Consider the following 27,557-nt stretch of genomic DNA (forward strand, 5'->3'; position numbering starts at 1 on the left):
ACACTTCTGCTATCTGGATGAGGTCTCCATGCAAGGTCACCAGAAATGTTCTCCTTTCTCAAACAATGAGGTTTCCCCTCTACCACCATCAACTCGGCCCCCACCTTCATTGCTTGCACTTCTGCCTTGGCCCCCGCTGTCCCCACATGCAACAAGGACAGGATTCCCCTTGTCCTCGCCCCGCTACTACCTCACCAATCTCCGCATCCAACATATTAACCTCTGCCATTTCTGTCACCTACGACATGATCACACCACCAGATATATCTTCCCTTCTCCTCCACTCTCTGTCTTCCGCAGATTCTGCTCCCTCAGTGACTCCCTCATTCACTCTTCCTTTCCCTTCAATCAGCCCTTTGATACCTATCCCTGTGATCGCAGGATGTGTCAACTTGTACCCACACCTCTTCCCTCACCACCAAACAGGGCTTCCAAGTGAAGTAACTCTTCACATGTGAATCTGCAGGGGTCAGCTACTGCATCTGGTGCTCCCGTTGTGGTCTGCTCTAAATGAGAAAGACTGGTCACAGACTGGGAGATTGTGCTTCATTGAGGACCTCGGCTCTGTCTGCCACAATAGCATGGATCTTCATTTCAATTCCCTTAATGTTGTTTCCTTAACAACATATCTGTCCATGCTCTCATGCACAGCCAGACTGAAACCACTCACAAATTTGAGGAACGGCACCTTGTATTCCATGTGGACAACCTCCAACCAGATGACATTAGCATTGATGTCTGTGGTTTCTGTTACACCCCCCTTCCCATCTTTGTCTATGTCTCCTTTCCTTTAGCTCTGTCTCTCTCATCCATTTTCCCTCTGCCTCCTTTCACTGAGCCAAAATTTGCCACACCTTCCCCTATCAATTCTCACCTTTCCTTCCTTCTTATCATATCCAATTAACACCTTTTGTCTGTTGGTCTCCCTTTTCACCAGCTTTTTAATATGGGTCCCTTGCCTGCTTTCTGCTCATACCTTGAGGAAGGGCTCAGGCCCAAAATGTCAGTAATATATCTTTACCTCCTAAGGATGCTGAGAGACCTGCAGAGTTACTCCATAATTTCTGTGTTTTTAACTACAATCACAGTGTCTGCAAACTTTTATGTTTTACTTAACATTGAAATATTAATTTCTTGCAGTTTTAAATTTATTTTCCAAAGAATTATCTCCCAACATTTATGCCAAGTAGTACAACCAACAAGGATAGGAAGGTCACTCTTATCCTGTTGTTGTCCATGAAATCTTTCTTTTAGCCACCTTGTAGAGTTTAGTTTTTTTTTATTATCTTTCCTTGCACTTTTTCATAGCTTACCTGCACAGTTCATTTTTACGATGATTTGACTCAATTAACACTGAATATCTAATAATTCACTATTGACCTGTATTGATGACATCAATTTTCCATTTATTCAAGTCAAATGGAACATCTTGTTATGTCTTGGTAGTTAGTCACAGTGATGGATAAATTAATGTGGTGTCATGTGCAAAGTTGGACGTTTCAGGAAGAAAGCCCATTTATTGGACCAATGCATCTTGTGCATTTCCTCTGTCAGTCTTTTAAGAACAGAAGAAATAGGGACAGGTGTAGGCGATCTGGCTCATTGAATTGCTCTATCATTCAATAGTCCACGGCTGTTCTGGTTGTGGACACTGCCTATTCTCCATTAGGAGGTCATTTGACCAGGTGAGCTCTCACATTCAATATGATCATTGCTGATCATGCGACTTTAGTACCCTTTTGTATTCTCCCCTTATCTTTTTATCCCTTTAGCTGCAAGGGTTACATCCAACTCACTTTTGAATATATCTAATGAAACAGTCTCAACAACTTTCTGTGATTAAGAGGGCTGCACAGTACACATCTCTGAGCAAACACATTTCTCCTCATCTCAGTCTTAAATTTTTACCCCCTTATCCTTTGAATTTGACTTCTTGTTCTGCCCTTCCCCAACATTAGAAATATTCTTCTTGTATTTACCCTGTCCAGATCTGTCAGATTTTCTATGTCTCAATGAGATTGCCTCTCATTCTTCTAAATTTAAGTATAACCCTAGTCTAGCCAGTCTCTTTTTCATAAGACAATACTGCCATCCTAGGAATCATTCTGATGAACCTTTGTTGCATTCCCTCAATAGCCAGAATGTCCTTACTCGTGTTAAGAAACCAATACTCAGGTTTTGGCAATACCAAGCCCTGATACAAATGCAATAAGACCTCTTTGTTGGGGCCCACAACAGTTCACAGTGTACCTAAAAGATATGGAGCAGGGGCCAAGGTCGCTGTGAGACCTGCAGAGTTACTCCAGCATTTCTATGATTTAACTATAATTACAGTGTGCAAACTTGCTTAAATTTGCTGATGACGCCAAATTGAGTGGAAAAGCAAATTGTATAGAAGGCACAGAGAGCTTGCAGATGGACATGGGTAGGCTAAGTGAGAGGGCAAGGATCCAGTAGATACAAGTTGCAATCAAACTATTATTTAAATGGAGAAAACGGCCAGTTGATGTTATCCAACTCCTTCCTCATCCCATTTTGGTCTCCTTTTGTTCACTAGGCTTTGCTGTTCATGCTCCCTGGGGCTTCAGCTGCTTGTCAGTCCCATGCCTGCTGGATAAAAACTTACCAACCACATATTATCCTAACCAATCAAGTTGTTGACAAAAAGCTCTGACTCATCATTGACTCTCAGGACATTGAGACATGTACATGGATAGGAAAGATGCAGAGATTATACAAGGCAAACTTAGGCAAATAGGTCTAGCTGAGTCAGACAACTGGGTTGGCTTGGACCATTTGGGCTAAAGGGTCTGTTTTCATGCTATAAAACTTTATGATAGCTCTTCATATAATTTCCTTCTGTTGTAGTGCTTTGGGCTATCATTAGTGCAATCAGATGCAAAAAGACCTGATGATTTTTTCAGTCTTGATACAAGCAGAGGTGGGCAGAGAATTTTGATAAAATATAGGCAAAGATTTTGATGTGACCTTTCTCATGCATGTCATCATCATCATCTGTAGAATGGATGAAGTGAAACATAGAAATTAGGAACAAAATAAATGATTTGGCCTGTTGAGCCTGCCTGCCATTCAATGTGATAATGGGTGCTAAGCTGTCCCAATTTTGCTGTTCTCTCCCATGCCCCTTGATATCTTATGTTTCTCAAAATCTGTCTTTTTTAATATCTTCAGTGTTTTTTCCTTCACATTCACAAAATTCCACAAGTTCACGACTGTGAAGAAATTTCTCCCCATCTCAATCCTAAATACATTATCTTATTTGCTGTGTCATCTTTTATGAATTCATTCAGTTTCTGGCTTAGAGCTGGTGGTGACATAGCTAGAACCTGGCCTTACCTGTGGACTCTATTGCTGATGTTACAAAAGATGCAGGGCAAAAGATAATGCAGCTTCAAAGGTTGTAATTCAGGTGCAGATCAAGTAAAAAAGACCGAAGATTGCTATAAGAGATATAACTTAGGAAGTTAAGTGAGATCCAATTCTTGGTGTGGTGTGTGAGTTGAGAGGGCATGATGCAACTTCCTTTCAATTTTTCTCTTCATCAATACAGTATTGTTGTTCAATGCTGTAGTTCCAGGCATTTGGGTAAATTTTCAAATTTTGGAAGAATACAATGGATTCTATTTTGAAGGACCAAGTTTGTGTTTGTGTGTGTGTGTGTGTGGGGGGGGGGACTTAGTATTTTGAGATTGATTTCTTAACTTTAATTTTTTTTCCTTTTACATTTATGTTTGTTAATTATAGTTTCATTCAAGTTAGAAAATTATGGGAATGAAGGAATAAATATTTTTCATTTACTTTTGCAGAACTTATCAATAAACTCAACTTTTTGGAAGAAGACCCATCTATTACAAGATTTAATCTATTTGAAGAGGTTGATGTTCAGGAGTCAAACCCATTTGGAGATCCAGACGATGATCCCGATACGGAAGGTAGAGCATTTTATTTTATTTGCTGGATTGTGCAAAAATTTAAAATTATGGAGACTAAGGCCCCTAGTCTTTTAACAGTCTTTATGACCTTTGCTCACTTTTGTTAAAGGCCTCTTTTGTCATTTTCAGCTGTTTTAAAATAATCAAAAATGTTATCTAAAAATAATTAAAAATGAAATTATAAAAAACAAAAACAGTGGGGATGTTATATTTCAACTTTACAATATCCAAGCAAAAATAATTTGCCTGAAGTATTCATAGGCTTAAGCAGCATCCAAGAATGCAAAAGGGATGTATTGACATTTCAGGTTAAGACCATGCATCAGGACTGAGGTGAGGATGTGGGAAGAGGAGACTAAACCCATTTTGATTCCCCACCCCAGTCCCTTGCTGACATGTCTATTCATGGTCTCATGCACTGCCAGACTGATGCCACCCACAAATTGGAGGAACAACATCTCATCTTCCAAGTGTGCATCCTTCAACTAGATGGCATTAAATCAACTTCTCTGGCTTTCGCTAAAACCCCGCAACCCCCCCCCCCCCTTCCTTAACTTCTTTTGCCTTCCCTCAGCTCTTTCTCTCACTTCCCTCTCTCCTTTTGCAGGCATGATAAATTATCACCTCTCCTCTTATCATATCCAATTAACACCTTTTATTAGTATGGATTTCTCTCCAACCTGCATGGTCTGAATTTTGAGATTTTCTGAGATTTCCTGCTTTTTGCTCATTCTGCTTATTCCTTGAAGAAAGGCTCAGGCCTGAAATGTCGGCATTATATCTTTAACTTTTATGGAAGCTGGAAGACCGGCTGAGTTCCTCCAGCATTTTGGTGTGATTTTACTACAATCACACCATCTACCTTCGTGTATCACTCTGGGAAGAAGAAAGATGGCCAGGATATTAAAGTGGGGAGCAAGAGTCAGACAGTCAGTGATAAGTGGGACCAGATAAGGAGGGGTATAAGCAGCATATGGAGGCAGGTGGGGGAAGTGAGGAGGGATGGAAAAGGATAACAAAGGAAGAGAAAGCCCCTGAGCAGACAGGTGAGAGTGGGAAAGAATCATGGGGTATTGGTTACATGAAATTGGGAAATTCAATGTTCATGTAAGTTGCTCAATCTCTCAAGGTTGCCACTCAGATTGGAATTCTTTCAAGGTTGCTGTGCAAATTGATAAGGTAGTTAAGAAGGCTTGAGGTATGCTTGCCTTCATTAGTAAAGGGATTGAGTTCAAGAGTCACGAAGTAATGTTGCAGCTCCTTAAAACTCTGGTTAGACCACACTTGGAGTATTATGTTCAGCTCTGGTCACCTCAATGAGGGAAGAATGTGGAAGCCCTGGAGAGGGTGGTGAGGAGATTTGCCTGGATGTTTCCTGGATTGGAGAATGTGTCTTATGAGGCAAGGTTAACAAAACAAGGGTTTTTCTCTTTGTAACAAACATGGTCAAGAGGAACTTGGAGGGCTACACGATTATGAGAGGCATAGATAGGGTGGACAGTCAGAATCTTTTTTCCCAAGGCAAGTTTTTTATACAGAGGATAGTGGGTGCCTGGATGCATTGCCAGGGGTGGTAGTGGAGGCTGTGAATCCAAAAAAAAAGAGGGTTATGAGGGTGAGATAAGGAAGGTTTAGTTTGTTGAGTAGGTTTATATAGGTCAGCTCAACATTGTGGGCCGAAGGGTCTGGACTGTGCTGTTATATTTTATGAGGTGTTGTTTACCCAGTTTGCTTTTGGCCTCCCTGTGTCAGTGGACAAGGCTGAGGACAGACAGGAAGGGGAAAATAAATGACATGCAGCAGAAACTAAAGCTGGCCTTAGCAGATAGAGTAGGAGCACTGCAAACCAGTTGCTTGATAGATGCTTGCCTTGATGTAGAGGAAGCTATATCGCAAGCACCAAATGGCATAAACCAAGTTGGAGGATGTGCACGTGAGTCTCTGCCATATCTGGGAACTTTATTTAGGACTTTAGATGGTGCTAAGGGACAAATATTGTACCTCCTTTGGGCAGTGCCGGGGGGGGGGGGGGGGTTGGTTTAGTGGGAAGGGATGTGTGGACCAGGGAGTTGTGGAGTAAGTGGTTCCTATGGAATAGCAAGGGGGTAGGGAAGGGGAAGATGTAACTTATGGGATCTCATAGTTGTGATAGAAATGGTAAAAACACAGAAATGCTGTAAGAACTCAATTGGCTTAGCAGCATCCATAGGAGGTAAAGATATATTACCGATGTTTTGAGCATGAGCCCTTCTTCAAGGTATAAGCAAAAAACAGGAAGGCACCTGAATAAAGACTGGAGAGAGAGAAAGGGGGACCAACAGCCAAAAGGTGTTCATTGGATATGACAAAAAGGATGAGAATGGTAGAAATTGTAATGGATGATATTTTATATCCTTTTCATTTATCGCCTTGTTTTGCATAACCTATTTGCTTTGATTTTAAAATTCTCATTCTCTTGTGGAATTATTCTGTTTTCTTAAACTCTCTGAGAATGTTCCAATTGCTTTACTCCTCAGCAAATCAATGCATGATCTCTGCCTAACCCTTGTCCACTTTGCTCACTGTTGACTGCTGTGTCTAATCCTTCAGCTCTCTGTTGTATATCTCTCCGTCTCTGTTTAACATTTATTTTGAAAAGCCACTTTGAAAGAGTTAGATAGAGCTCAAAGATAGCAGAGTCGAAGGATATAACCATATAACAGTTTATGGCATGGAAACAGGCCATCTCGGCCCTACAAGTCCACGCCGGTTCACTCAATATGGGGAGAAGGCAGGAACAAGGTATACAATTTATTATACAATATGGGGAGAAGGCAGGAACGAGGTACTGATTGTGGATGATCAGGCATGATCACAGTGAATGGCGGTGCTGGCTTGAAGGGCCAAATGGCCTACTCCTGCACCTTTTGTCTATTGGTTGCGTTTTTTATTCATTCCTTGGAATAGTCTTTTTAGTGTGACACAGTACATAGAGTATACACTGGTGTATGCCATTGTCAGTCTTTCATTGTGGTTCCTTGCTTTGTTTGAAATATTCCACAGTGATCTTAATGGTTTTCATGAACTTGTTAAATTTGGATTTAAATGAGAAACATTTGACTTTTAAAAAGAATTTATTAACATTTTCTTGTGATTGGTAATTAAGCACACTTCCACTTAATATGTACAATATAAGATTGAAGTTAGACTGTTAGAGAATGAAGCAAAGATAAAATAAAAATCTGCAAATACTAGAAATTGAAAATAAAAACAATTCTGATGAAGGATTTTTAACTTTAAAAGTTAACTCTACTTTTTTTCCCAGGTTTTGCTTGACCTGCTGAGGGTATTCAATAATTTCTGTTTCAATTTACGAGGGATGAGGCTGTCTGGTTAACTTTAAAGGTCTATGTCTCAGCAACATTTTCATTGTTACTGGATGGAAAAAATAGATGGTTCAGTGAATGTGATCTCAAATTTGGAGGAGGAAGTAATTTTGCTCTGCCTTTAACCTATGCTACACTGAGCAAGATGGTTAACTGAATGGAATAATCTATGTGTTATTATCAGCCAAAGCATTATAGAAGACTGCTTTGAAGAAGTTTTCTCATTGCTTCAAGTTTCGTGACTAGACATTTAAGTATAAAGCCATGTTCATTCCGATATCCATTATTTTCATTTGTTTGTTTCAAGCATCAAGTATCCAGAAATAATTTTACTTTCTGTTGTCAATAACACTAGCAAAAAGCTATTGAACTAAAAAGTGAGTTAGAGCCTCTCCGAGGTACAAGGGAAAGGGAGCAATTTCTGTATAGTTTTGTCAAGAACACAGTCATGTTCCAAGAAATAGTGGTTGAGGAGCATAGTGCATGATTCTGAAGGATCTGGGTATGGGGAACCAGGGGTAAAAGAGGTTTCCCACTATTGCAGTAAGCCAGGTTGACTCTTAGATTTTATCACCCCTTCTTCTGCTCTAACCAAATCATGCTCTCTGTTTCCTAATTGTCTTAATCACCCTGGTGACAAAAGCAAAATTTTCTTGTTCAAAATTGTATTTATATAATTTATTTTTCGTTGCAAAAAAATCTGCAATATTTTGGAGACCTCTTTGAATATTTTTATTGAAGTTGAAAAATGCAGTGTACACAAGAATACATATTAAAAATAAAAAAAATAATATATTACACTTAGATCATACCAGTTCATTCAAGGTACCCTGCATTCTCAATTAAACAAATTATATTACAGTAATATTTTATAAATCAAAGATCTAAACCCACTACCAAAAATGAAGTTGTTTGGCAAGGAGAAAAAAAAATTCCTAATCAAAGTAATAAATTACCTTATTAGTCAACATTTCTGTGTTCATACCATATTAGAGATTCTGGAAATCATTCAAAAAAGGTCCCCACTGTATTTAAAAAATTTAATTCAAATCAGAAATTGAAGATTTAATCTTCTCTAAATTTAAACATGACATAACATCAGGAAGACTTCTGAAATTAATGGAAAATCTTCCAGTTATTTCTCCTAGTGATCTGTCAGAAAAGTACTTTGCCATTGTGTTTTCAACTGGAAGTCTTAATACTGCTTTCCAACATTCATTTTACAGCTTCTTGAAACATTGTCATGTTTGGTCCCTTCCCAGCAATGGGGAAATGGCTTGTATATTTGCAGCAAAACTACCATTTTGAAATAACCAATGCCATATAGTGGCTGTAGAAGGAAAGATTAAATTGAGGGGCACTTTTTTTGAAGAGAGAGGGCTTTGGGGTGACCTGATAAAGATTAAGATAATGAAGGGGTTTGGGATCAATTGGGAAGCTAAGGGGGTGATAGACAGGTGTTACAGGAAGACAATCACACCATGGAGACAGGAGGAAGGTAAATGGATAGCAGTCAGGAAAGGGAACAGAATGGCAGTGCAGGGCATCCCATGTGGTCATTCCCCTCAGCAACAAGTATACCCCTTTGGATACTGATGAGAGGTATGACTTATCTGGGCAAGGCGGCAGCCAGATCTGCCCTGAGACTCAGAAGGGAAGGGTGAAGTCAGGTGGACCGTTAGTCATAGGATACATTTTAGTTATTGGGAATAGATAGGCGATTCTGCGGCCACAAATGAGACTCCAGAATAGCGTAAGAAGGTCTTTGACATGGGGACACATATGAGACTGCTTAACAAGATAAGAGCTCATAGTATAACAGGAAGTATACTGACATGGCTAGAGCATTGGCTGATAGGCAGGAAGCAGAGAGTTGGAATATAGGGATCATATTCTGGTTGGTTACCAATTGATAGTGATGTTCTACAAGGGTCGCTTTGGGGGCCACTTCTTTTTATGTTGTATGTTAATTATTTAAATTATGGAATTTGTGCCCAAGTTTGCAGATGATGCAAAGGTAGGTGGAGGAGTTGGTAGTGTTGATGAAACAGGGAGGCTGCAGAAGGACTTAGATTAAGAGAATGGGCAGAGAAGTGGCAAATGAAATACAATGTTGGAAAGCGTACAGGCATGCACTGTGGTAGAAAAAATAAATGGGGAGACTATTTTCTACCTGTGGAAAAAAATTGAAAATACCCAGGTGCACAGGGTTCCTGGAGTCCTCGTGCAGGATAGCCTGAAGGCCAATCTGTCCATGGACTTAGCTCCACTTGCAAAAGGCACAAGTACAGTACAAATCCGATGATCCAAAATGGTCAGGATCAGGGCATTTCGGATATAATTTTTTTTCCAGAGAACCGGTTATTTTTTAAAAACAGCTCAGTAGCAACAGCAAATCACTTGTAACAGTGTTTTAACAACAACAATCAATCAATGATCGGTTCTTTTGTATTGCCGACATTGAGGAAAAGTTGTCCTGACACTATACAATTAGATTTTCTACCTCCTTCTTGTACTCCATGTCTTTTGTTTGGGATCCAGTTTACATCAGTGGTGTCATCAACAGGTTTATAGATGGAGTTGGAGCAGTACTTGGCCTCAAAATTTTGAGTGCATAAGCAAGGGGTTGAGTGTACATCTTCATGGAGAACCAGTGTTAAAGGATTGGGAACTCTATCCCTCTGCTCCTGCATCCTTGATTTCCAACTCAAATTCAACTCCAACTCAATCCACAAATTTGCTGACAGCACCACCATTTTCAGTCAATTAACTGGAAACTGGGTCTCAGGGCTGGTGCCAGACTATTTTGCACCCTAGGCGAGGCCAAATACTTCCACCCCTCAAAAAAATTGCCAAATTCAATTTTCAAAAACAGATGTGTTCTGGAAAAAAATGAAAAATGCAAAACTTGAAACTGCTATATTTATTTTAAAATGCAATAATTAGTAATACGTCAATCTTTGATTATCTTTCTCAATTAAAAGAAACTATTTTGACACAAAATCATTTTGAACTAAAGAGTAGAATGCATACCTCTGCCAAGGGAAGCACAACATTAAAACCTTTACACACCTTTAAATCTATACACTTTTTAAAGTTACTTGGTGTAACCAACCCATCATGTTAGGACAATATTTTGCTTATGGTCAGACAGAGACAAAAAAAATCAGACAAACAGGGTTAAAAATTGTAACTTCCTTATCGGAGGTAATAATCTTGTGAATTGTGTTGGCAAAATTTAAGACTCATGAAAGTTTCAATTTCAGGCACATCAAAATCTCACTTTGCAAGCCTTTTCCTTTGCAAATTTTGTCACCAATTTAATCAGATCAAGTCCTGATGCCTGTGTAGCAGATTTGTACTAATCTTTAATTTAATATTAAACTATATTTCTTTTATAAAAATGTCTTAGTAAATTATAGAGTTAAAATATTGTATCTGTATTCTTAGTAAGTTAGCAGTGGGTTGGTAGAGGATCACATACAGGTCACAGTACATTTATAGAGAACCATGGTTTTCTGAGAAGAGTGTTCATTCTCAGAACATGTGTTTTGGACAGACAGAGCTAATGGATTTCAAGAGGGTCTTAATTGTGTAAGGACTGCTGAGGAAACTATTTGTTTTTAATCAAAGCCACTTAAGCCTCTTGAACAGAGATGAGGTCAGAGTTTGTTATCGATATGGAATGTTTTTAAAAAAAAGAACAGAATTTTTATAGAAATAAAACTGACAGTTATGTGGTTTCCAAGAATTGTGAATAACCTTGTTGATGATGTAATTGTCACATGATTTGGAGAAATATATTACTTTGAATTCAGACATTTTTAGTTCAGTTTTGGAAGAGTCAGTTTGGAGTTGACAGAAGTCAAAACCCTGTGACATACGAGGGTGAAAGACAGGTTTGAGTTACAGCAACCAGAATTGGTGCTGTTGTGTGTTACTCCTGGGAAAAGGGGAACACAAAATCAGTGGCTCTTGAAATAAGGAAGACCATTTTGGTGTCTCTTTGGAAAAGAGGACAGGTTCACACTGGGTCTGTTTTTATGTGGCCACTTCATTTAACCCTTGTCTAGTTTGTGACTTCATCGTGGAAGAAGATAACCACATTTGTTTAATCCTTGTCTGGGTTTGTGAATTCATCATGGAAGAAAATAGTGAGTAAAAAGGCCTGAAGATGTAATGTTTAAAAGCACTTTATAATTATTTCTGAACTGAGAATTTAAGATCTTCAAGCAAAACTAAAATGATGCTGAACTTTTAAAGATTGACTTTTCAGAGTGGGACTTTAATTTTACACACACTTACATTTGCGTGTAGTGGGGTTAAGTTTAGAGTTTAGTACATTTAGAAATAAGTAAGAAATGTTATGTTGATAATAGTTTAATTTAAAAAAAACTATTATTTTGAATTTACCATTGTCTGGTGAATTTTCCATTGCTGTTCCTGTGTTAGTGCTAACAAAGTCTCTTTAGTCCAAAAAATAATCAAAAGGGTTGTTAGTTCATAACACCTGGGCATGTTCAATTGATATAGTTGCCAAGCCATCTAGTTTCTTTGGAACTTTGTTGTACGTATATAAGTTTTTATAAATTTGAGCTTTGAGAAGCTACGTTCACCAATTGCCACTGATACTGAAAGTGTAAGAAGGATCCTTAGAGCAATGGAAATATTGGGCACATTATCCAGGAATTTTTGTTATAGTGTGAAGCGAAGTACTCTTTGTGGTGGCATAGACATTGGAAGTCTTCAAACTATTGTTATAAGTTCGCAACATAAATCTTCAGCATCAAGAAAACGTCGCTGGGGAAATTGTAATTGGTTATAAAGAGATGGCAGAGGAACTTAATCAATATTTTGCGTCTGTCTTCATCGTGGAAGACATTAGTAATATCCCAGACCGTCAGAGGCTTCAGGGAGTAGAGTTAGATTCAGTTAGGGTTACTAGAGAAATTGTGTTAGAAAAACTAAATGGATTAAAGATTGATAAATCTCCTAGGCCAGATGAGGTGTATCCACGGATTTTGAAAGAGGTGGCTTTGGAGATTATAGATCCATTGGTGATGATCTTCCAGAAATCGATAGGCTCTGGAGAGATTCCAGAGGATTAGAAGGTCGCAAATGTGGTTCTGCTGTCTAAGAAAGGTGGGAGACAGAAAAAAGGAAAATATAGGCTGATTAGTCTGATGTTGATTGTTGGGAAGATATTAGAGTCAATGCTCAAGGATGAGGTGATGAAATACCTAGAGATGCATGTCAGGATAGATCCAAGACAGCATGGTTTTTTTAAAGAGTAGATCCTGCCTGACCAACCTATTAGAGTTTTTTGAAGAAATCTCAAGTAGGATAGACAAAGGAGAGGTCGTGGATGTTACCTATTTAGATTTTCAAAAGGCTTTCAATAAGGTTCCGCATATTAGGCTGCTAAATAAGATGAGGGCCCATTGAATTACAGGGAAGTTATTAAACTGGATAGAAAAGTGGCAAAGGAAGCAAAGGGTTGAAATTAAGGGTTCCCATTCTGGATGGCTGCCTGTAACTAGTGGTGTTCCGCAGGGGTTGGTATTTGGGCTGCTGTTGTTTACAATTTATATTAATGATTTGGATTGTGATATGAATGGTTTTGTGGTCATTTGTGTGGATGACACCAAGATAGGTGGCAGAGTAGGATACGTAGTAGAAATTGTAAAGTTGCAGAAGGATATAGACAGATTAGGAGACTGGGCAAAATTATGGCAGATGAGATTTAACATAGAGAAATATACAGTTGTACATTTTGGCAGTGGAAATAAACAGGCAGAATACTATTTGGATGGGGTGAAAATTCAGATCTCGAATGTGCAAAGAGACCTGGGTGTCCTCGTGCAGGGAAACCTAAAAGTTAATGACCAGGTGAAATTGGTAGTGAAGAAAGCGAATGCTATGTTGGCATTCATTCAAGAGGAATAGTGTACAAGAGTAAAGAAGTGTTGTTGAGGCTCTATGGGGCACTGGTGAGACCTCATTTGGAGTACTGTGTGCAGCTTTGGACCCTCTATCTTAGAATGGATATGATGTTGTTGGAAAGGGTGCAGAGGAGATTTACTACGAAGATTCTCGGAATGTAAGGGATAACCTACGAGGAGTGTTTGGCAGCTCTTGGGCTGTATTCATTGGAGTATAGGTGAATAAGAGGAGATCTCATAGAGGCATTTTGTATTTTGAAAGGTTTAGATAGGGTGGATGCGAGTAAGATGTTTCCCTTGCTGGGTGAATCGAGGACAAGGGATCATAGTCTGAAAATTAGAGGTTATCCATATAAAACAGAGATTAGGAAGAACTTCTTTAGCCAGAGGGTTGTGGATCTGTGGAACTCACTGCCGCATACAGCAGTGGAAGCCAGATCACTGGGAGTATTTAACCAAGAAATAAACAAGTATCTCATTAGTGAGGGCATCAAGGGATATGGGGAAAAGGCCGGAAATTGGAACTAGTGTAGAGTAGCTTAGTGTAGATTTATGGAACAGACTCGATGGGCCTAGTAGCCTCCCTTTCTTGTGATCTTGTGAATATCTTTTTTTCAATCAGGGTTGGCACCAAGTAGGGGGCATTCGTAAGCATTGCCCTCCCCCCCAAGAGAGGTGCTGTGCTCCCCTTATGCTCATGGTTATTGCTCGCTGTCAGACCTGCCCCTATCCCCAACTGCATCACTTGCATGTATATAAAGCGTCACTAGTGACTCTCCACACAATAAAAGCAGTGCCTGCTACATCAGAGGGACAATGGATGTTAATGTTTGATAGATAGGTACCACCATCCCCCCCCTCCTTCCCCCTGGAGCAAGCTTAAGAGTGTTGGACTGTACCCCTCCAGGTTACCCTGATGCCCCCCTCTAGCACTAATGGTGCCAATCCTGGTTTCCATTATGCATCAATGATTTTTCCAAATTCTTGCAGCCCTTAAGTACATCTTCAGTAGATTTTTTTCTTTATACTGTATATATCATCGGGAAGCCAAATAGGGAATTATATTGTTGTAGCTGTTGTAGTCTCTCTTCAACAGTTTGTATGACAGCTTAGTAGAAACCTATTTTGAATTTTTGCTTTGAATCTTGTGATGCTTCTTCCTGGGCCTCATACTCCAACTGCCTTTTCTTTCTCCTGTTTCTAACTTGTTCTATTGCAAAGTTTGGTAGTATCTCTCGTTCCTTTGCAATCTCAGTAGCATCTGTCAGAACTTGTGGAAAGGCCTCATCACACCTGTAGTCTACAAGGTAATTCTTAGTCGCTTGCAATTGTCTTGTAGCTGAATTTAAATCTGCTTTCTTATTTTGTAGTAGCTTGCTTGTAAGATTGACTTCAGAAGGATGTTATACCATGTTACAAGCGATACCACAAATTTAAATGTAGAAATTACATGAGCAAGGACCTTAACTTCAATTTGGAAAGTATTTCCAGGTGAACCTTTTTGGCTTGTGTCATGAAAGATCTCTATTATGCATAATATATATTAACAAGATGATTTCTTAGCAGTCTCAAAGCACCAATACGACTCTCCCATCTTGTTTCACTCAATGGCTTAACAGTTATGCTTGAACCAAACTGAAGACACTAGTTGCTTCCAATCATTAACTACCAAGTTTAAAGAGTGTGTGTATTGCAGGGCACAAAAAAGGCACACGGGTTTATTTCCAGGACTCTGTTTTGTACGCCATTTTCTTTGCCTTTCATGTTACTCCCATTATCATATCACTTACCGAGCAGATTCTCAATTAGTAATCCCATTTACTCAAGCTGTTGTTTCCTTTAGTGTGAGAAACATTCTCTTATGATAACTTCAGGCTCAGACATCATTATCTGATGGTTTGATGACATCAACAAATCGTACAATCATTATCATTTGTTCAATATGACTAACATCAGGTGTGCAGTCCAGAATAATTGAATAGTATTTGGCTGAGTTTGTATGTGTTTAAAATTTGCTGTTTTATAGCACCTTCTGTTTCAGCTCATTTTGGATATCTTTTCCTCGGTAGTGAACCATGTTTCTTGATCATTGACCGTGCGCAAATGTTCATTCATGATAGGATCAAAAAGGGCCACAAACTTTAAAAAAAAAATTCCATTGCTGGCACTGTACAACTTTTCACTTGTACCGCAGAATGACAAGTTTTGCATGCCTGACCAAAGCAATCAAGCATTGCAAGATTTGTGGCCAATATTGTTCTTTTTATCTAATTTCCGGCGAGTTAATAGCATCATCTGTTTTTCCTTTATATAAGAGTAATTCAGGTTCACACCAGTCTGATAGTTTTCTAAATGGTCAGTTTTAATCTCGTGAAGAAAGAATTGCTTCAATGTTCTTCCAGACTTTGAAGTGATGATGCACTTGTTTTTTGCTGAACAACTTCCAGCAAAAACAAAACACCGCATCTTTTGAGGGTGAATATATCAACCATTGATGGCACACTTCTCTGCCTTTTGTATGAGCCTTTGGGAAAATCATGTGTTGCCAATTATCACTGCAATAGTATCGCCAATTGGCAGGATTACGGTAATTCAAGTCAAACACAATACCATCTTCTTTTGCAGCACTCTCACTTTTCTTGACATCCTCGTTTTCCTCTGTGTGCTTTCCAGAAATATCTTCAATTTGTGAAACTTCTGTTTTGGAGTTTACATCATTTGTAGTAGGAACACCCCATTTATCTCCCCCAGAGTTAGTTTCAACAAGGGAACAGTCATATTTTGGTTCTTGATTTGCTTACTAAGATATTTCAGGAAATACCCCTCCACCTTGTTCTGTGGAGCCCGGGACAGGCAGGGAATAAAATCCGATTGTAAAACTTCAATAAACCAGTCTTGGCGTGTGTTTGTATTTCTTTAGTAGCTCTACCGTAGAAGCAGCTACAATAGTATGATTCAAGTCTGGTCCTTGCCTATGGCATATCAAAGCCACCTTAGTCTTTAAAGTATATTGTCTTGTTTTTCTATGGCAGTAGGTTGATAGTGATATTTTTGAAGCACGTGTGAACTTTAGATTCTAGTAGGAAAAGGTTGAAAATGCTCTCATGAGCTGGTCAGCAGAGGTTCTCAGGACATGGGCAGTATCCCATCAGGTCTGATTGCTTTATGTGGGTTATGTGGGAAGATTAATCCCATGTCTGTGACAGTAACCATTGGTATAGGTGTGCATGAAGCCATCTTGGCAAGTGACGTCAACTCTTTGTCCTTTTGTTCAAAATGAACATGGAAAGCATTGAGCTTGTTGGGGCTACCTGCAGTCCTGGCTTCATTTTGAAATCTGTCACATTCAGCAGATATCCGTGAGGCTCGTCTGGATCTCGAGCTTTGTCTGGTGACCCACATGAGATGGTGGCTCTGACATTCATCGTCATGAAGTGCTTCAAGAGGGAAGTCATGGCTCATGTTAGCTCCATCCTCCCAGCCAGCCTTGACCCACTATAATTCATATGCTGCAATAACAGGTCTACAGTAGACACCATCCCCCTGCTCTACATTCAGATCTGGAAAACCTGCACAACAAGGACATCTACTTAAGGCGAGATATACATTGAATGTACATTGACTGCATTTCTCCTTTCAACATAATAGTGCCAAGCAAATGTATTTCCAAACACCATGACCTTGACCTCAGCAGTCCCCTGCAATCGAAACCATGACCTTGACCTCAGCAGTCCCCTGCAATCGAATCCATGACTTCCTGCACTGTTGGTCGTAATCAAAAAGGACTAATGACAGCACCTCTTTTGTGATCATGCTCAACACCATGGTGGTGGACCAGGACAGCTCACAAAGATGCTCACTTCTGAAAACTTACAGCTGACTGCTATCTCCACTTCAGTGCCATTGATGCACTCAGGGGAATGAGTTCAACCACTCCTATGACTAATCCCCTAATCTTGCTGATGTTAAGGGGATGCTATTTTCAGCTTCTTTATTCTGACTCATAGTGGTTAGAGATTCCACCTACAATCGTGGTGTCATCTACAAATTTAAAGATCAAGTTGGTGCAGCATTTATCCACACATTCATGGATGTACAGGAAGTATAGTAGGGAACTGAGTATGTAGCCTACTATATACTCTAAACTGAACTGCAGGTGATCCGTGAACCACAAGCGAATGAATAGAACGTCCAGCCTCTTTACCGCAAATCTCATGGTATGATATGGATATTTGAAGTTTTGGTCTTTCCTGTAAATTCTATGTAAAAAAAAAAGCATATTTGTCTCCTTTCCTCTAGCTCAGCTCTATCTCTGCCTCTCTCTCGTGCTCTCTCTCTCTCTCTTTTTCCTATCCCTCTGTCTTCTTTCATAGAACCATAAACTTTCCCATATATTTTGCTGCATTGCTTCTTAATATGGATTATCAAAATGAAGTTGTGAATAAAATAAGATTAAGAAGCACAGAAGACTGCAGATGCTGGAGGAACTCAATACACTGAGGGAGGAACTCAACAGGTTGAGCAGAACCATTGCTTGATTCATTGAGTTCCTCCAACAGATTGTGTTTCGAGGAAGGTTAGCACCATTTTAATTTTTTTAATATAACATTTAGTGTTTTGATACAAATGGGAATGTAATCTGCCTCAATTTTAACCCTAACCCAATACATAATCATGCTGGAGAAACTCTCATGCAGCATACATTAGAAGTAAAGAATAATCAACATTTCAGGTCTGGCCCCTTCATCAGGTAAAAGCAAAAATAAGCAAGAGACTGAATAAAAAGGTGAAAGGAGGGGGAAAAGAGAAGGTGGAGGAAGGGGTCTGTAACTATTTGTTAACATTCCAGTGTTTTTTTAAGCAACTTTCAATCTAAACTTTTGATGACATGAATAATTCCTAGTATGAATTACTGGCTGGTCAATGAACATATCTGCTCTCTCTCTCTCTCTCTCTCTCTCTCTCTCTCTCTCTCTCTCTCTCTCTCTCTCTCTCTCTCTCTCCCCTTCTCTCTGCCACTCCCCCTCTCTACCCTCTTTTTTCAAGGTGGACCTTAGAGCATATTGCTTCAAGTACATTTTCAGTCACCTATCCTAATGTATTCCTTTAGCTTTTGCCAGTTTTTTCCCCAATTTCCTCTTGGGACATTTTCCCACAGAAATAACATCAAGATCCATAAAAATAGAATTGAAGAGAGCCATCCTCAATCCTGAGGAACTGCCACAGAAGAGGAAATGCCGTGTAAAAGCAAGTTATTATTTTTCATGGTATAATTCAGGTCTCTTGCCACAAGGTGGAGCCTTTGTATGAGTTGGCTCATTCCAGCTTCAATTCTGATAGAAAACAGATCTAACAGTAAAAATGTGCTGGGAACATTGTGGTTAACATTTTGGATATGAAGACTTCAAAATCAATCTTAATTGCCTCAACCCATTTTCAAGTGTTTTTGGACAACTTTTCACACCGTGTTAAACCTATCAGCTGATATCCAAATCTATGTGTGGCCCATTTAAATGAACAACCCAATCACCAACCCCTACTAAAATGTCTGAACATGAAGCTCAATCCTATCTCCGTATGCTTAATTGTCCTTGGTGGCGTACTTCTATCCAACCCTGACTCATGCCTGCAAATCTTTCCTAGAAATGTGATCTCTCTTCCCCAATATCCTGATCATTGTTCACAACTGCAACAATCCCATATTGATCTCCAGCTCGGTGTCTTTTAATACTGGGTTCCCAGCGCTAATCAATTTAATAGGATGAAGAAACACATGAAGTAGATATATTGAACAGAGATGTGATATTAATCTTGAATTATCCAAACAAAGCATATTTTCACATGAACAATCTTGAAAAGCATTTTAGTTTTCTTGATTTGCTCCTCATGATGTTGCCAACAGTGCAAAAAAATAAGATACAATTAAGCAATTTACCAGGTTTCTGTTATAACTGCTTACAAGTCTTGGGCATAGCATGAACAGTGACTCTTTCTTTCCCAGAGATATCCATAAGGTTGTAAAAAGAGGTAATCTCAGTTCCAAAGTGAATATAGTTTAAACTTTAACAGGTGGTGTATCACAGGGATCAATGCTAGGACTTTTGTTCTTTGTAATATGTAGGAAATGATCTGCATGAGAATGAAGGTAGTATGAGTGGTAATTTTGTAGAAAAGACAAAAATTCAAGGAAGGTTGTCTCAGGATACAGCAGGTCAGTATGCAAAAAGAGAGGAATATAATCCAGCCAAGTGTGAGGTAATGTTTTTTGAGAAGTTGATGATGATGAGAGCATATTGTCATACATATTAGTACAATGTACATTACACTGAAATTTTTACTTGCTGCTGGTACACAGTCTTTTAAAACACACCCACAAGAAATAGATATGAAATAAGTTACCACACGAGAGAGAAAAAAATCAAAGATAAATATTTACTGTTGCAGTTGGTGCAAAAAAAAGTTGTTACAATAATGAAGACAGATCTTTGGTGATCCTGGAGTAGAGTTATGGTCAAAGTAGTATGGAAAAGTTCAAGGGACTGATAGCCATTGGGGAAAAAAAAACTATTAAAAAGCTGTTCTTCAACATAGAAGTGCTGAACTTCAGGATTCTGTATCTTGTGTGGAGTGATGGTGCCCATGATGGACTAGGCTACGTTTTGCCACTTTCTGCAGCCTTCTGCCTTCCTGTGCACTTGAATTTCCAAACCAGGCCATGATGCAACCATTCAATATGCTTTACACAGAACAGCTGCAGAAGTTTCATAGAGTGACATGCCTTGTCTCCTCAGACTCCTTAAAAAGTAGAAACATTGGTATGTATTTTTCATGGTTACCTCAATGTGTTGTACCCAGGAGAGCACCTCTGACATGAGATGCTCATGTCTGAACATGAAGCAATTAACTTTCTCCACTGCTGTCCTACCAATGAAGACAGGTCCATGGTCTGTCATCCTCCCCTTCTTTAAGTCCACAATAAGTTCCTTGGACTTGCTGATGTTTAGAGATAGGCTGTTGTTCTCGCACCACACAACCAGATTCTCAATCTCATCCTGGCATGGGATCAAGACTATAACAGGTCTCAAGTCTACCTTGTGAGTTAAGGATAATGATGCTTCCCTTTGGACAGACTGAACATCTATGAACAGTTACATGAGAGGAAAAGGATGATGCCAAAGAAAGCTCTGATCCCTCCCCCCCCCCCCCCACCCCGATGAACTAGCCCCCTGTATAGCTGTGACTGAGGTGAGGAGAACTATATCTAATGTAAACCCACACAAGGTGGTGGACCAGACAACATACCTGGTTGACTACTGAACAATTAATGGAGGCCTTCATGAACATCTTCAACACCTCACTACAATAGTCCATTGTTGCCACAGGTTTCAAGATTGCCACCATCATCCTAGTACCCAAGAGGCAACAATAATAGGCATCAATGACCACCAACCTATGGCACTGACCGCCACCATTATGAAATGCTTCCAGTGTCTGATGATGGACCGCATCAAAGCACACTTCCCAGAGACGATGGACCCATTCAATTTGTCTATAGAAGAAACAGTTCCAAACAATGCTATAGCCTTGTCACTTCACTCCATCCTGAGCCACCTGGAGAACAATGCCTCATCTGGCTGGCTGCTATTCATTTACTTGAGCTCGACATTTAACATGGTCATTCCCCAGAGGCTGGTGGAGAACCTGTCCTTGCTGGAACTCAACATCCCTCCCTCCCTGTTACTGGATCCTGGACTTCCTAATGAAAAGACCACAGTTTGTCCGGGATGGTAGCAGAATGTCAAACACCATCATGCTGAGCACTGGTGCACCTCAGGGCTTTCTGCTCAGCCTGCTCTTGTTCGCGCTACAGATCCATGACTGCACCACCAGATCCAGCTCCAATCATGTCATCAAGTTTGCAGACGACACAACAGTGTCAACGACGATGAGTCGCAATATAGAGAAATCTTGTGAAATGGTTCAAGAGTAACAATTTGAGTCTCAATGTTGTCAAGACGAACTTCATGGACTTCAGGAGGATCAAGAATGACTATCCTCCACTACACATCAACAATTCTGTAGTAGAGAGAGTGGAGAGCACCAAGTTCCTTGGAGTTCACTTAACTAGTGACCTATCATGGACACTCAACATCTCCTCACTTATCAGGAAGGCGCAAGAGTGACTGTACTTCCTGAGAAGACTGAAGCAGGCAAGGCTACTGGCTACCTTTTATAGGAGCTCTTTTGAGAGTGTCCTAGTCAGTTGTACCACAGTATGGTACAGTTCCTGCAGAGAAATGGATCGCAGGTCAATCCACAGGACCATAATAGTGGCAGAGATGATCACTGGGGTCTCCCTTCCCCCACATCGGTGTGATCTACTGGGATGGATGTCTAAAGAGGGTGTGGAAAATAATGATTTTCAGCTGCTCCCATCAGGGAAGAAATACAGGAATATGAGACCCAGCACCATGAGGCAGAGGAACAGCTTCTTCCCAAGGGCAGTGAAAATGCTGAACAACCAAAGAAACTACTCACACTAACCATCCAAGACTCTCAGATTCATGTAGAGAATATTTATTTATTGTATAAGTGAATTTTTTGTCCTGCATATGTATTGTTAGCCTGTACATGAGTTTGTCTGGTTGCATGTTGCTATTTCATCGGGTTGGCTCCTAGAACGCTTCCACCAGCGTTGTCTCCGCTCCATCCTCAACATTCATTGGAGCGACTTCATCCCTAACATTGAAATACTCGAGATGGGAGAGGCCGACAGCATCGAATCCACGCTGTTGGAGATCCAACTGCGCTGGGTAGGTCACGTCTCCAGAATGGAGGACCATTGCCTTCCCAAGATCGTGTTATATGGCGAGCTCTCCACTGGCCATCGTGTCAGAGGTGCACCAAAGAAAAGGTACAAGGACTGCCTAAAGAAATCTCTTGGTGCCTGCCATATTGACCACCGCCAGTGGGCTGATATCGCCTCAAACCGTGCATCTTGGCGCCTCACAGTTCGGTGGGCAGCAACCTCCTTTGAAGAAGACCGCAGACCCCACCTCACTGACAAAAGACAAAGGAGGAAAAACCCAACACCCAACCCCAACCAACCAATTTTCCCTTGCAACCGCTGCAACCGTGTCTGCCTGTCCCGCATCGGACTTGTCAGCCACAAACGAGCCTGCAGCTGACGTGGACATTTACCCCTCCATAAATCTTCGTCCGCGAAGCCAAGCCAAAGAAGAAGGATTGGACAATCAGATGATTTGACTTGACTTGACTATTATGACTCATTATTATCCATTATTTGCCCAATGATAATAGTGTCATTGGTTGTAGATTGCATTGAAGCTGAACTTTGCTCTGCAATTGTGGATATAGAGGGAGTAGAGCAGGGCTCTAAGCATGTAGCCTTGATGTACTCATCTTGATGGTCAACAAGGAGGAAACAATGTTGCCGATGATGATGAATTTTTTAATGGATCCCTTTATTTTTTGGTGGTACTGTAATAATAACATTTGAGAATGATTCTGGGAAGGTCTGTGTCTCTAGTGCTTGGTCCAAAACATCCACTAATAGAGGCATTAGTAATTCTTTGAATTGTCTGTAAAACTTAGTTGGGAATCCATCCTCTCATGGTGATTTATTAGCCTGTAGGGTACCCAGGGCTTTTTCAATGTCTTCTCTTGTAAAGAGGGTGTCTAGTTCTATCTTTTCTTTCTCTTCTAGTTTTGTAAGTTCAACATTCAACAGAATTTCTTCCATTTCATTCTCATCTCCAAGAAATTGTGATTTGTATAATTTTGTGTAATATTGTCTAAAGGTATCATTAATTTCCTTTTGTTTATATGTTAGAGTATCGGTCTCTGTTTTTATAGTGTTTATTATTCTTGACTCCCCTGTTTTAACTTGCTAAAATAAGACTTTATGTGCCCGTTTGCCTAACTCAATATTTTTTAGTTTTTTTATATATTTTTTCCTATTCTATATGTTTGTAATGTATTGTATCTTAGCTTCTTATTGTCCAGTAGTCTGTATTCTTCTTGTAGTCCTGTCCTTTGATATTTTTTCTAATTCTGTAATATCTTTCTCCAAACTCTTTACTTCTGCCATATGTTCTCTCTTAAGATTTTTTATATAGGATATAATTTGTCCCCTCAAGTATACTTTGAGCATGTCCCATATCAAAAATATATTATCAATAACTGGCTGATCTGTTTCGCAAAATATTTATGTTTCTTAATAAACTCACAGAAGTCTGTTCTTTTGAGTATTGTAGCATTGAAATGCGATCTATTTACATTTTCTTGCTTTTTCATCATTGTAATAGTTAATGTTAGTGGTGAGTGGTCTGATAAAAGCCTTGGTAGGTATTCTGTTTTAATCACTCTACTTTTTAACTGAGCAGACATTGAAAATAAATCAATTCTTGTATATGAATTGTGTACCCATGAGTAAAAAGAATAGTCTCTGTAGAATTTAATTGCCTCCGTATATCAATAAGATTTAGATTCTTCATATATGAAATTTTTTTGCCACTTTCACCTTCGTTATTGTTCTTGCAGATTTATCTAATATTGGATCTAAGGAAAAATTAGAATCTCATTCAACCAATATATTTTGTCTTCCCTCTGCTGTTTTTACGAAGATATTCCTCATAAAGACTTCATCGTCATAATTTGGGGCTTAGATATTCAGAAGTGTCCATATGTTTCCATAAATTTTACAATGTGCCATTACATACCACCTGGCCCATTCAACCGATGTGCCTTCTATTAATACTGGTGTATTTTTATTAATTAGAATCGCTACTCCTCTTGTCTTTGAAGCAAAAGAAGATGATATTATTTGTCTTCCCCATCCTCTTTTTAATTTACCAAGTTCAAATTTAGAAAGATTATATCTACTTTTAATTTATTTAAGTATGCCAAGACCCTTTTGCTTTTCACTATCTCATTTAACCTATTAATATTAAGACTAATAAATTTTAGTATTTTATCCATACCATTTTTCAAACAAATACTGTATAACAATAAAATCTTTCTGACTTTTAAATAATACTGCAGCATTTCCTTTGTAAGAAACATCTCCCTTTTGAGTAACATTTCCCTTTTAAGAAACATACACATTTCCACTTTAAAAACACTCATATATCCCTAGCTCTGATGATGATGTAAGCAATAAAACCTGGAAGCCCACAAAAAATGCCCGTAAAATTTTTTGAAGAAGAAGAACTGCTCCCTTTAGCGGCATTTTAAAAAACTGCTCCTCTCCTGGTGCCATTTTTCCCCTTAGATCGGTGTCCCCACCCTGCCTCTTTTTCTCCACTTTCCTTTCTCACCAGAACTCTCCAGGTATATTACAGTGATTTCTTTTTAATTTTAGCAGTAAAAATAAGATGATTCAATACTACAAGATTGAAAGAAGACATTTTTAAGTTAGCCCCATTTTGAAACGGTCTTTTCAATCTTCTTCTCTGGCAGCTTTTAATCTTTTCACAGCTTTTGTAAAAATTCTTTCACTTCTTCCTATTCTTGAAAATTCTTCGATTACCTTCTGAGACATCAACCCTCAGCGTCACAGGGTAAGTCATCGAGTATTTTAAGTTTTTGGATTGCAGTTATCTCTTTACCTCGTCAAATTCTTCTCTTTGTTTGACCAAATTAGGGCTAAAGTCCTGGAAAAACATTAATGTTTTCATTGTCCACCATTAATGGGCCATTGCTATTTTTTGAATATTTGTAAGCTGCTCCCACGTTCACATCCCACTCCTGGTAACTTAAAAGTTTTACCAGGACTGGCTGTGGTTATTGTTCACCAGTTCTTCTGGTTCCAAGGGTCCAGTGAGCTCTTTCAATTTGCAGCCTTGCATTTAGCTTCTTTTGCCCCAGCATTTGTGGGATCCATGTTTCAAAAAAGCTTACCGGGTCTTTCCCCTCAATTCCTTCTCTCAGTCCAATAATTCTTACATTATTATGTCTGCTGAAATTTTCCATATGGTCGATCTTGTCCACCATTCCTTTTCTGTCTGTGTCCCATGTTTTTGCTTTTTCTTCCTGTCTTCTGTTTTGTCCAGCTCAGCCTCCACTTGCATCATTTGTTTTGTTAAATCTTCCACAATTTCTTTAATATCCAATCTGATATGTCTCTTATCGCTGATTCAACGCTCATAAAGAAAGTGCACAAAGTTTCCATCTTTTTCAAGATATTGGCTAGTTCTGCTGGGTTTAGCCGGTCCTGAGGCCCATTCTGTGCTACTCCTCATCAGGCTTTCACTCAGTGTTCCTGGCTGAGCTGCTGTTTCTTCAATTTTCGATTTTGGTTGTCTTGGCCTTTTAGCACTAGTGTTATCCATTTTTGGTGATGAAATTCTGATTTTTGAACTTTCAAACCATCTTTTTAATACTTTTCCTGGAAAGCTCTTTCAGAGCATGTCTGCTCGGATCCTCTGCATGGCGACGGCCCCCGTAGATGTTCTTTTGAAGCGGGGGTGGTTGATGAGGTTGGGTGGTAGGAGATTCCCACTACAGGACTGGTGCCCTACAATGATCAAGAAGGCATCAGGAGACACCACATCCTGATGCCTTCCTGATCATTGTCAGGGACTTCAATCAGACCAACCTAAAGAAGACTCTAACGAACTACCACCAACACGTCACATGCAAGACCAGAGGAGCCAATGTACTCAACCACAACTACACTACCATGAAGAACGTTTACCAAGCCATACCAAAACCACACTTTGGCAAGTCTGGTCATCTCGCTGTAACAAGCAGAGACTGAGGATCACTGCATCAGTAGTGAAGATGACATAAGTATGGTCGAGAGAGGCGTAGGAGCGTCTGCAGGACTGCTTTGAATTGGTGGACTGGATCATATCCTTAGACTTGAATGAATATGCAACATGTGTTACTGAGTTCATCAAGATCTGTGAGGACAAGTGTGTGCCCACACACACATACCATGTGATCCCAAACCAGAAGCCTTGAATAAATCAGAGGATTTTCAACCTGCTGATGTCAAGATAAAGGGCGTTTAAGGCGATGGATCCAGATCTCCAGAAGAAGTCCAGGTGCAACCTGCAGAAGGCTATCTCTGAAACAAAGGGGCAATTTTGGAGGAAGCTAGAAACAGAGGCAGATACAGGCCAGCTATGAAAGGGAGTGCAGGCCATACTAGTCTACAAAGCGAGGGCAGAGACAGATACACACCAGCTATGGCAGGGAGTGAAGGACATACTAGTCTACAAAGGGAGGGTGTACACCATAGATGGCTATGATGCTTCACTACCCAAAGAGCTGAAAACCTTTTATGCCCACTTTGAGGAGAACGCAACAGTGCCTACGAGAATCCCTGAAAAGGCTGAGTACGCTGTGATATGTCTCCGAGGCCAATGTAAGCACATCATTCAAGAGGGTGAACACTCTCAATCTGTGCCAACCAACTAGCCAGAGTGTTCACAGACATTTTCAACCTCTCATTGCTGCAGTCAGAGGTTCCCTCCTGCTAGAAAAGGGCATCCCTGATGGATCCATGCCCAAGAAGAGCAGAGAGAGCTGCTTAATAACTATTGCCCAGTCGCACTAACATTACTGTGATGAAATGCTTTGAGAGGTTGGTCATTTCCAGATTTAACATGTACTTAAGCAAAGGTCTGGACCCACTGCATGTTGCCTGTTGTCACAAAAGCTGCACAGTAGATGCAATATCACAGGCTCTCCACTCAGCTCAAAAACAGCAACTCGTACATACGGCAGCTCTTCATAGATTACAGCTCCACCTTCAACACCATTATTTCTTCAGTGCTGGTCAAGAAGTTCCAAACCTTGGTCTCCTGTAACCCCCTCTGCAACTGGATCCTTGACTTCCTCATTGGAAGATCACAGTCAGTATGAATTGGAAACAATGTCTCCTCCTCACAGGCGCACCTCAAAGATGCATGCTTTGCCCACTGCTCTATTTACTCTACACCCATGACTGTGTGGCTAGACACAATTCCAATGCCATCTACAAATTTGTCGATGACACCGTGGATGTTTGCAGAATTACAAACCGCAATGAGGAAGCATACAGGAGGGTGGTATCACGTGAACATTTCACTCAACTTTAGCAAAACCAAGGAGATGGGGAAGTCAGGAGAACACGATTCAGCCCTCATCGAGGGCTCAGTATTGGAGAGGGTCAAGAACTTCATATTGGTTAGTGTCAGCATCTCTGAGGATCTGTTCTGGAGTCTCCATGTTGATGCAATCACGAAGAAGGCTCACCAATAGCTATAATTTGTGAAGTGTTTGCCGAG

General features: G+C 39.9%; 1 protein-coding gene across 15 annotated transcripts in view; it reads left to right on the plus strand.

Moving 5' to 3' along the window:
• Nucleotides 1-27,557, plus strand: part of ehbp1 (EH domain binding protein 1) — a 561,098-nt gene that overhangs the window by 193,166 nt on the left and 340,375 nt on the right. For all 15 annotated transcript variants that reach the window (XR_011355819.1, XR_011355820.1, XM_069931681.1 and 12 more), the window contains one exon: nucleotides 3,828-3,953. Coding sequence is in view for 13 of the 15 variants with exons in the window: in XM_069931681.1 (XP_069787782.1) it covers nucleotides 3,828-3,953 (126 nt within the window). In the remaining 2 variants the exon portion in view is untranslated. The remainder of the gene's footprint in view (nucleotides 1-3,827; nucleotides 3,954-27,557) is intronic.

Source organism: Narcine bancroftii, chromosome 4, assembly GCF_036971445.1.
Source record: "Narcine bancroftii isolate sNarBan1 chromosome 4, sNarBan1.hap1, whole genome shotgun sequence".
Lineage (NCBI taxonomy): Eukaryota > Metazoa > Chordata > Chondrichthyes > Torpediniformes > Narcinidae > Narcine > Narcine bancroftii.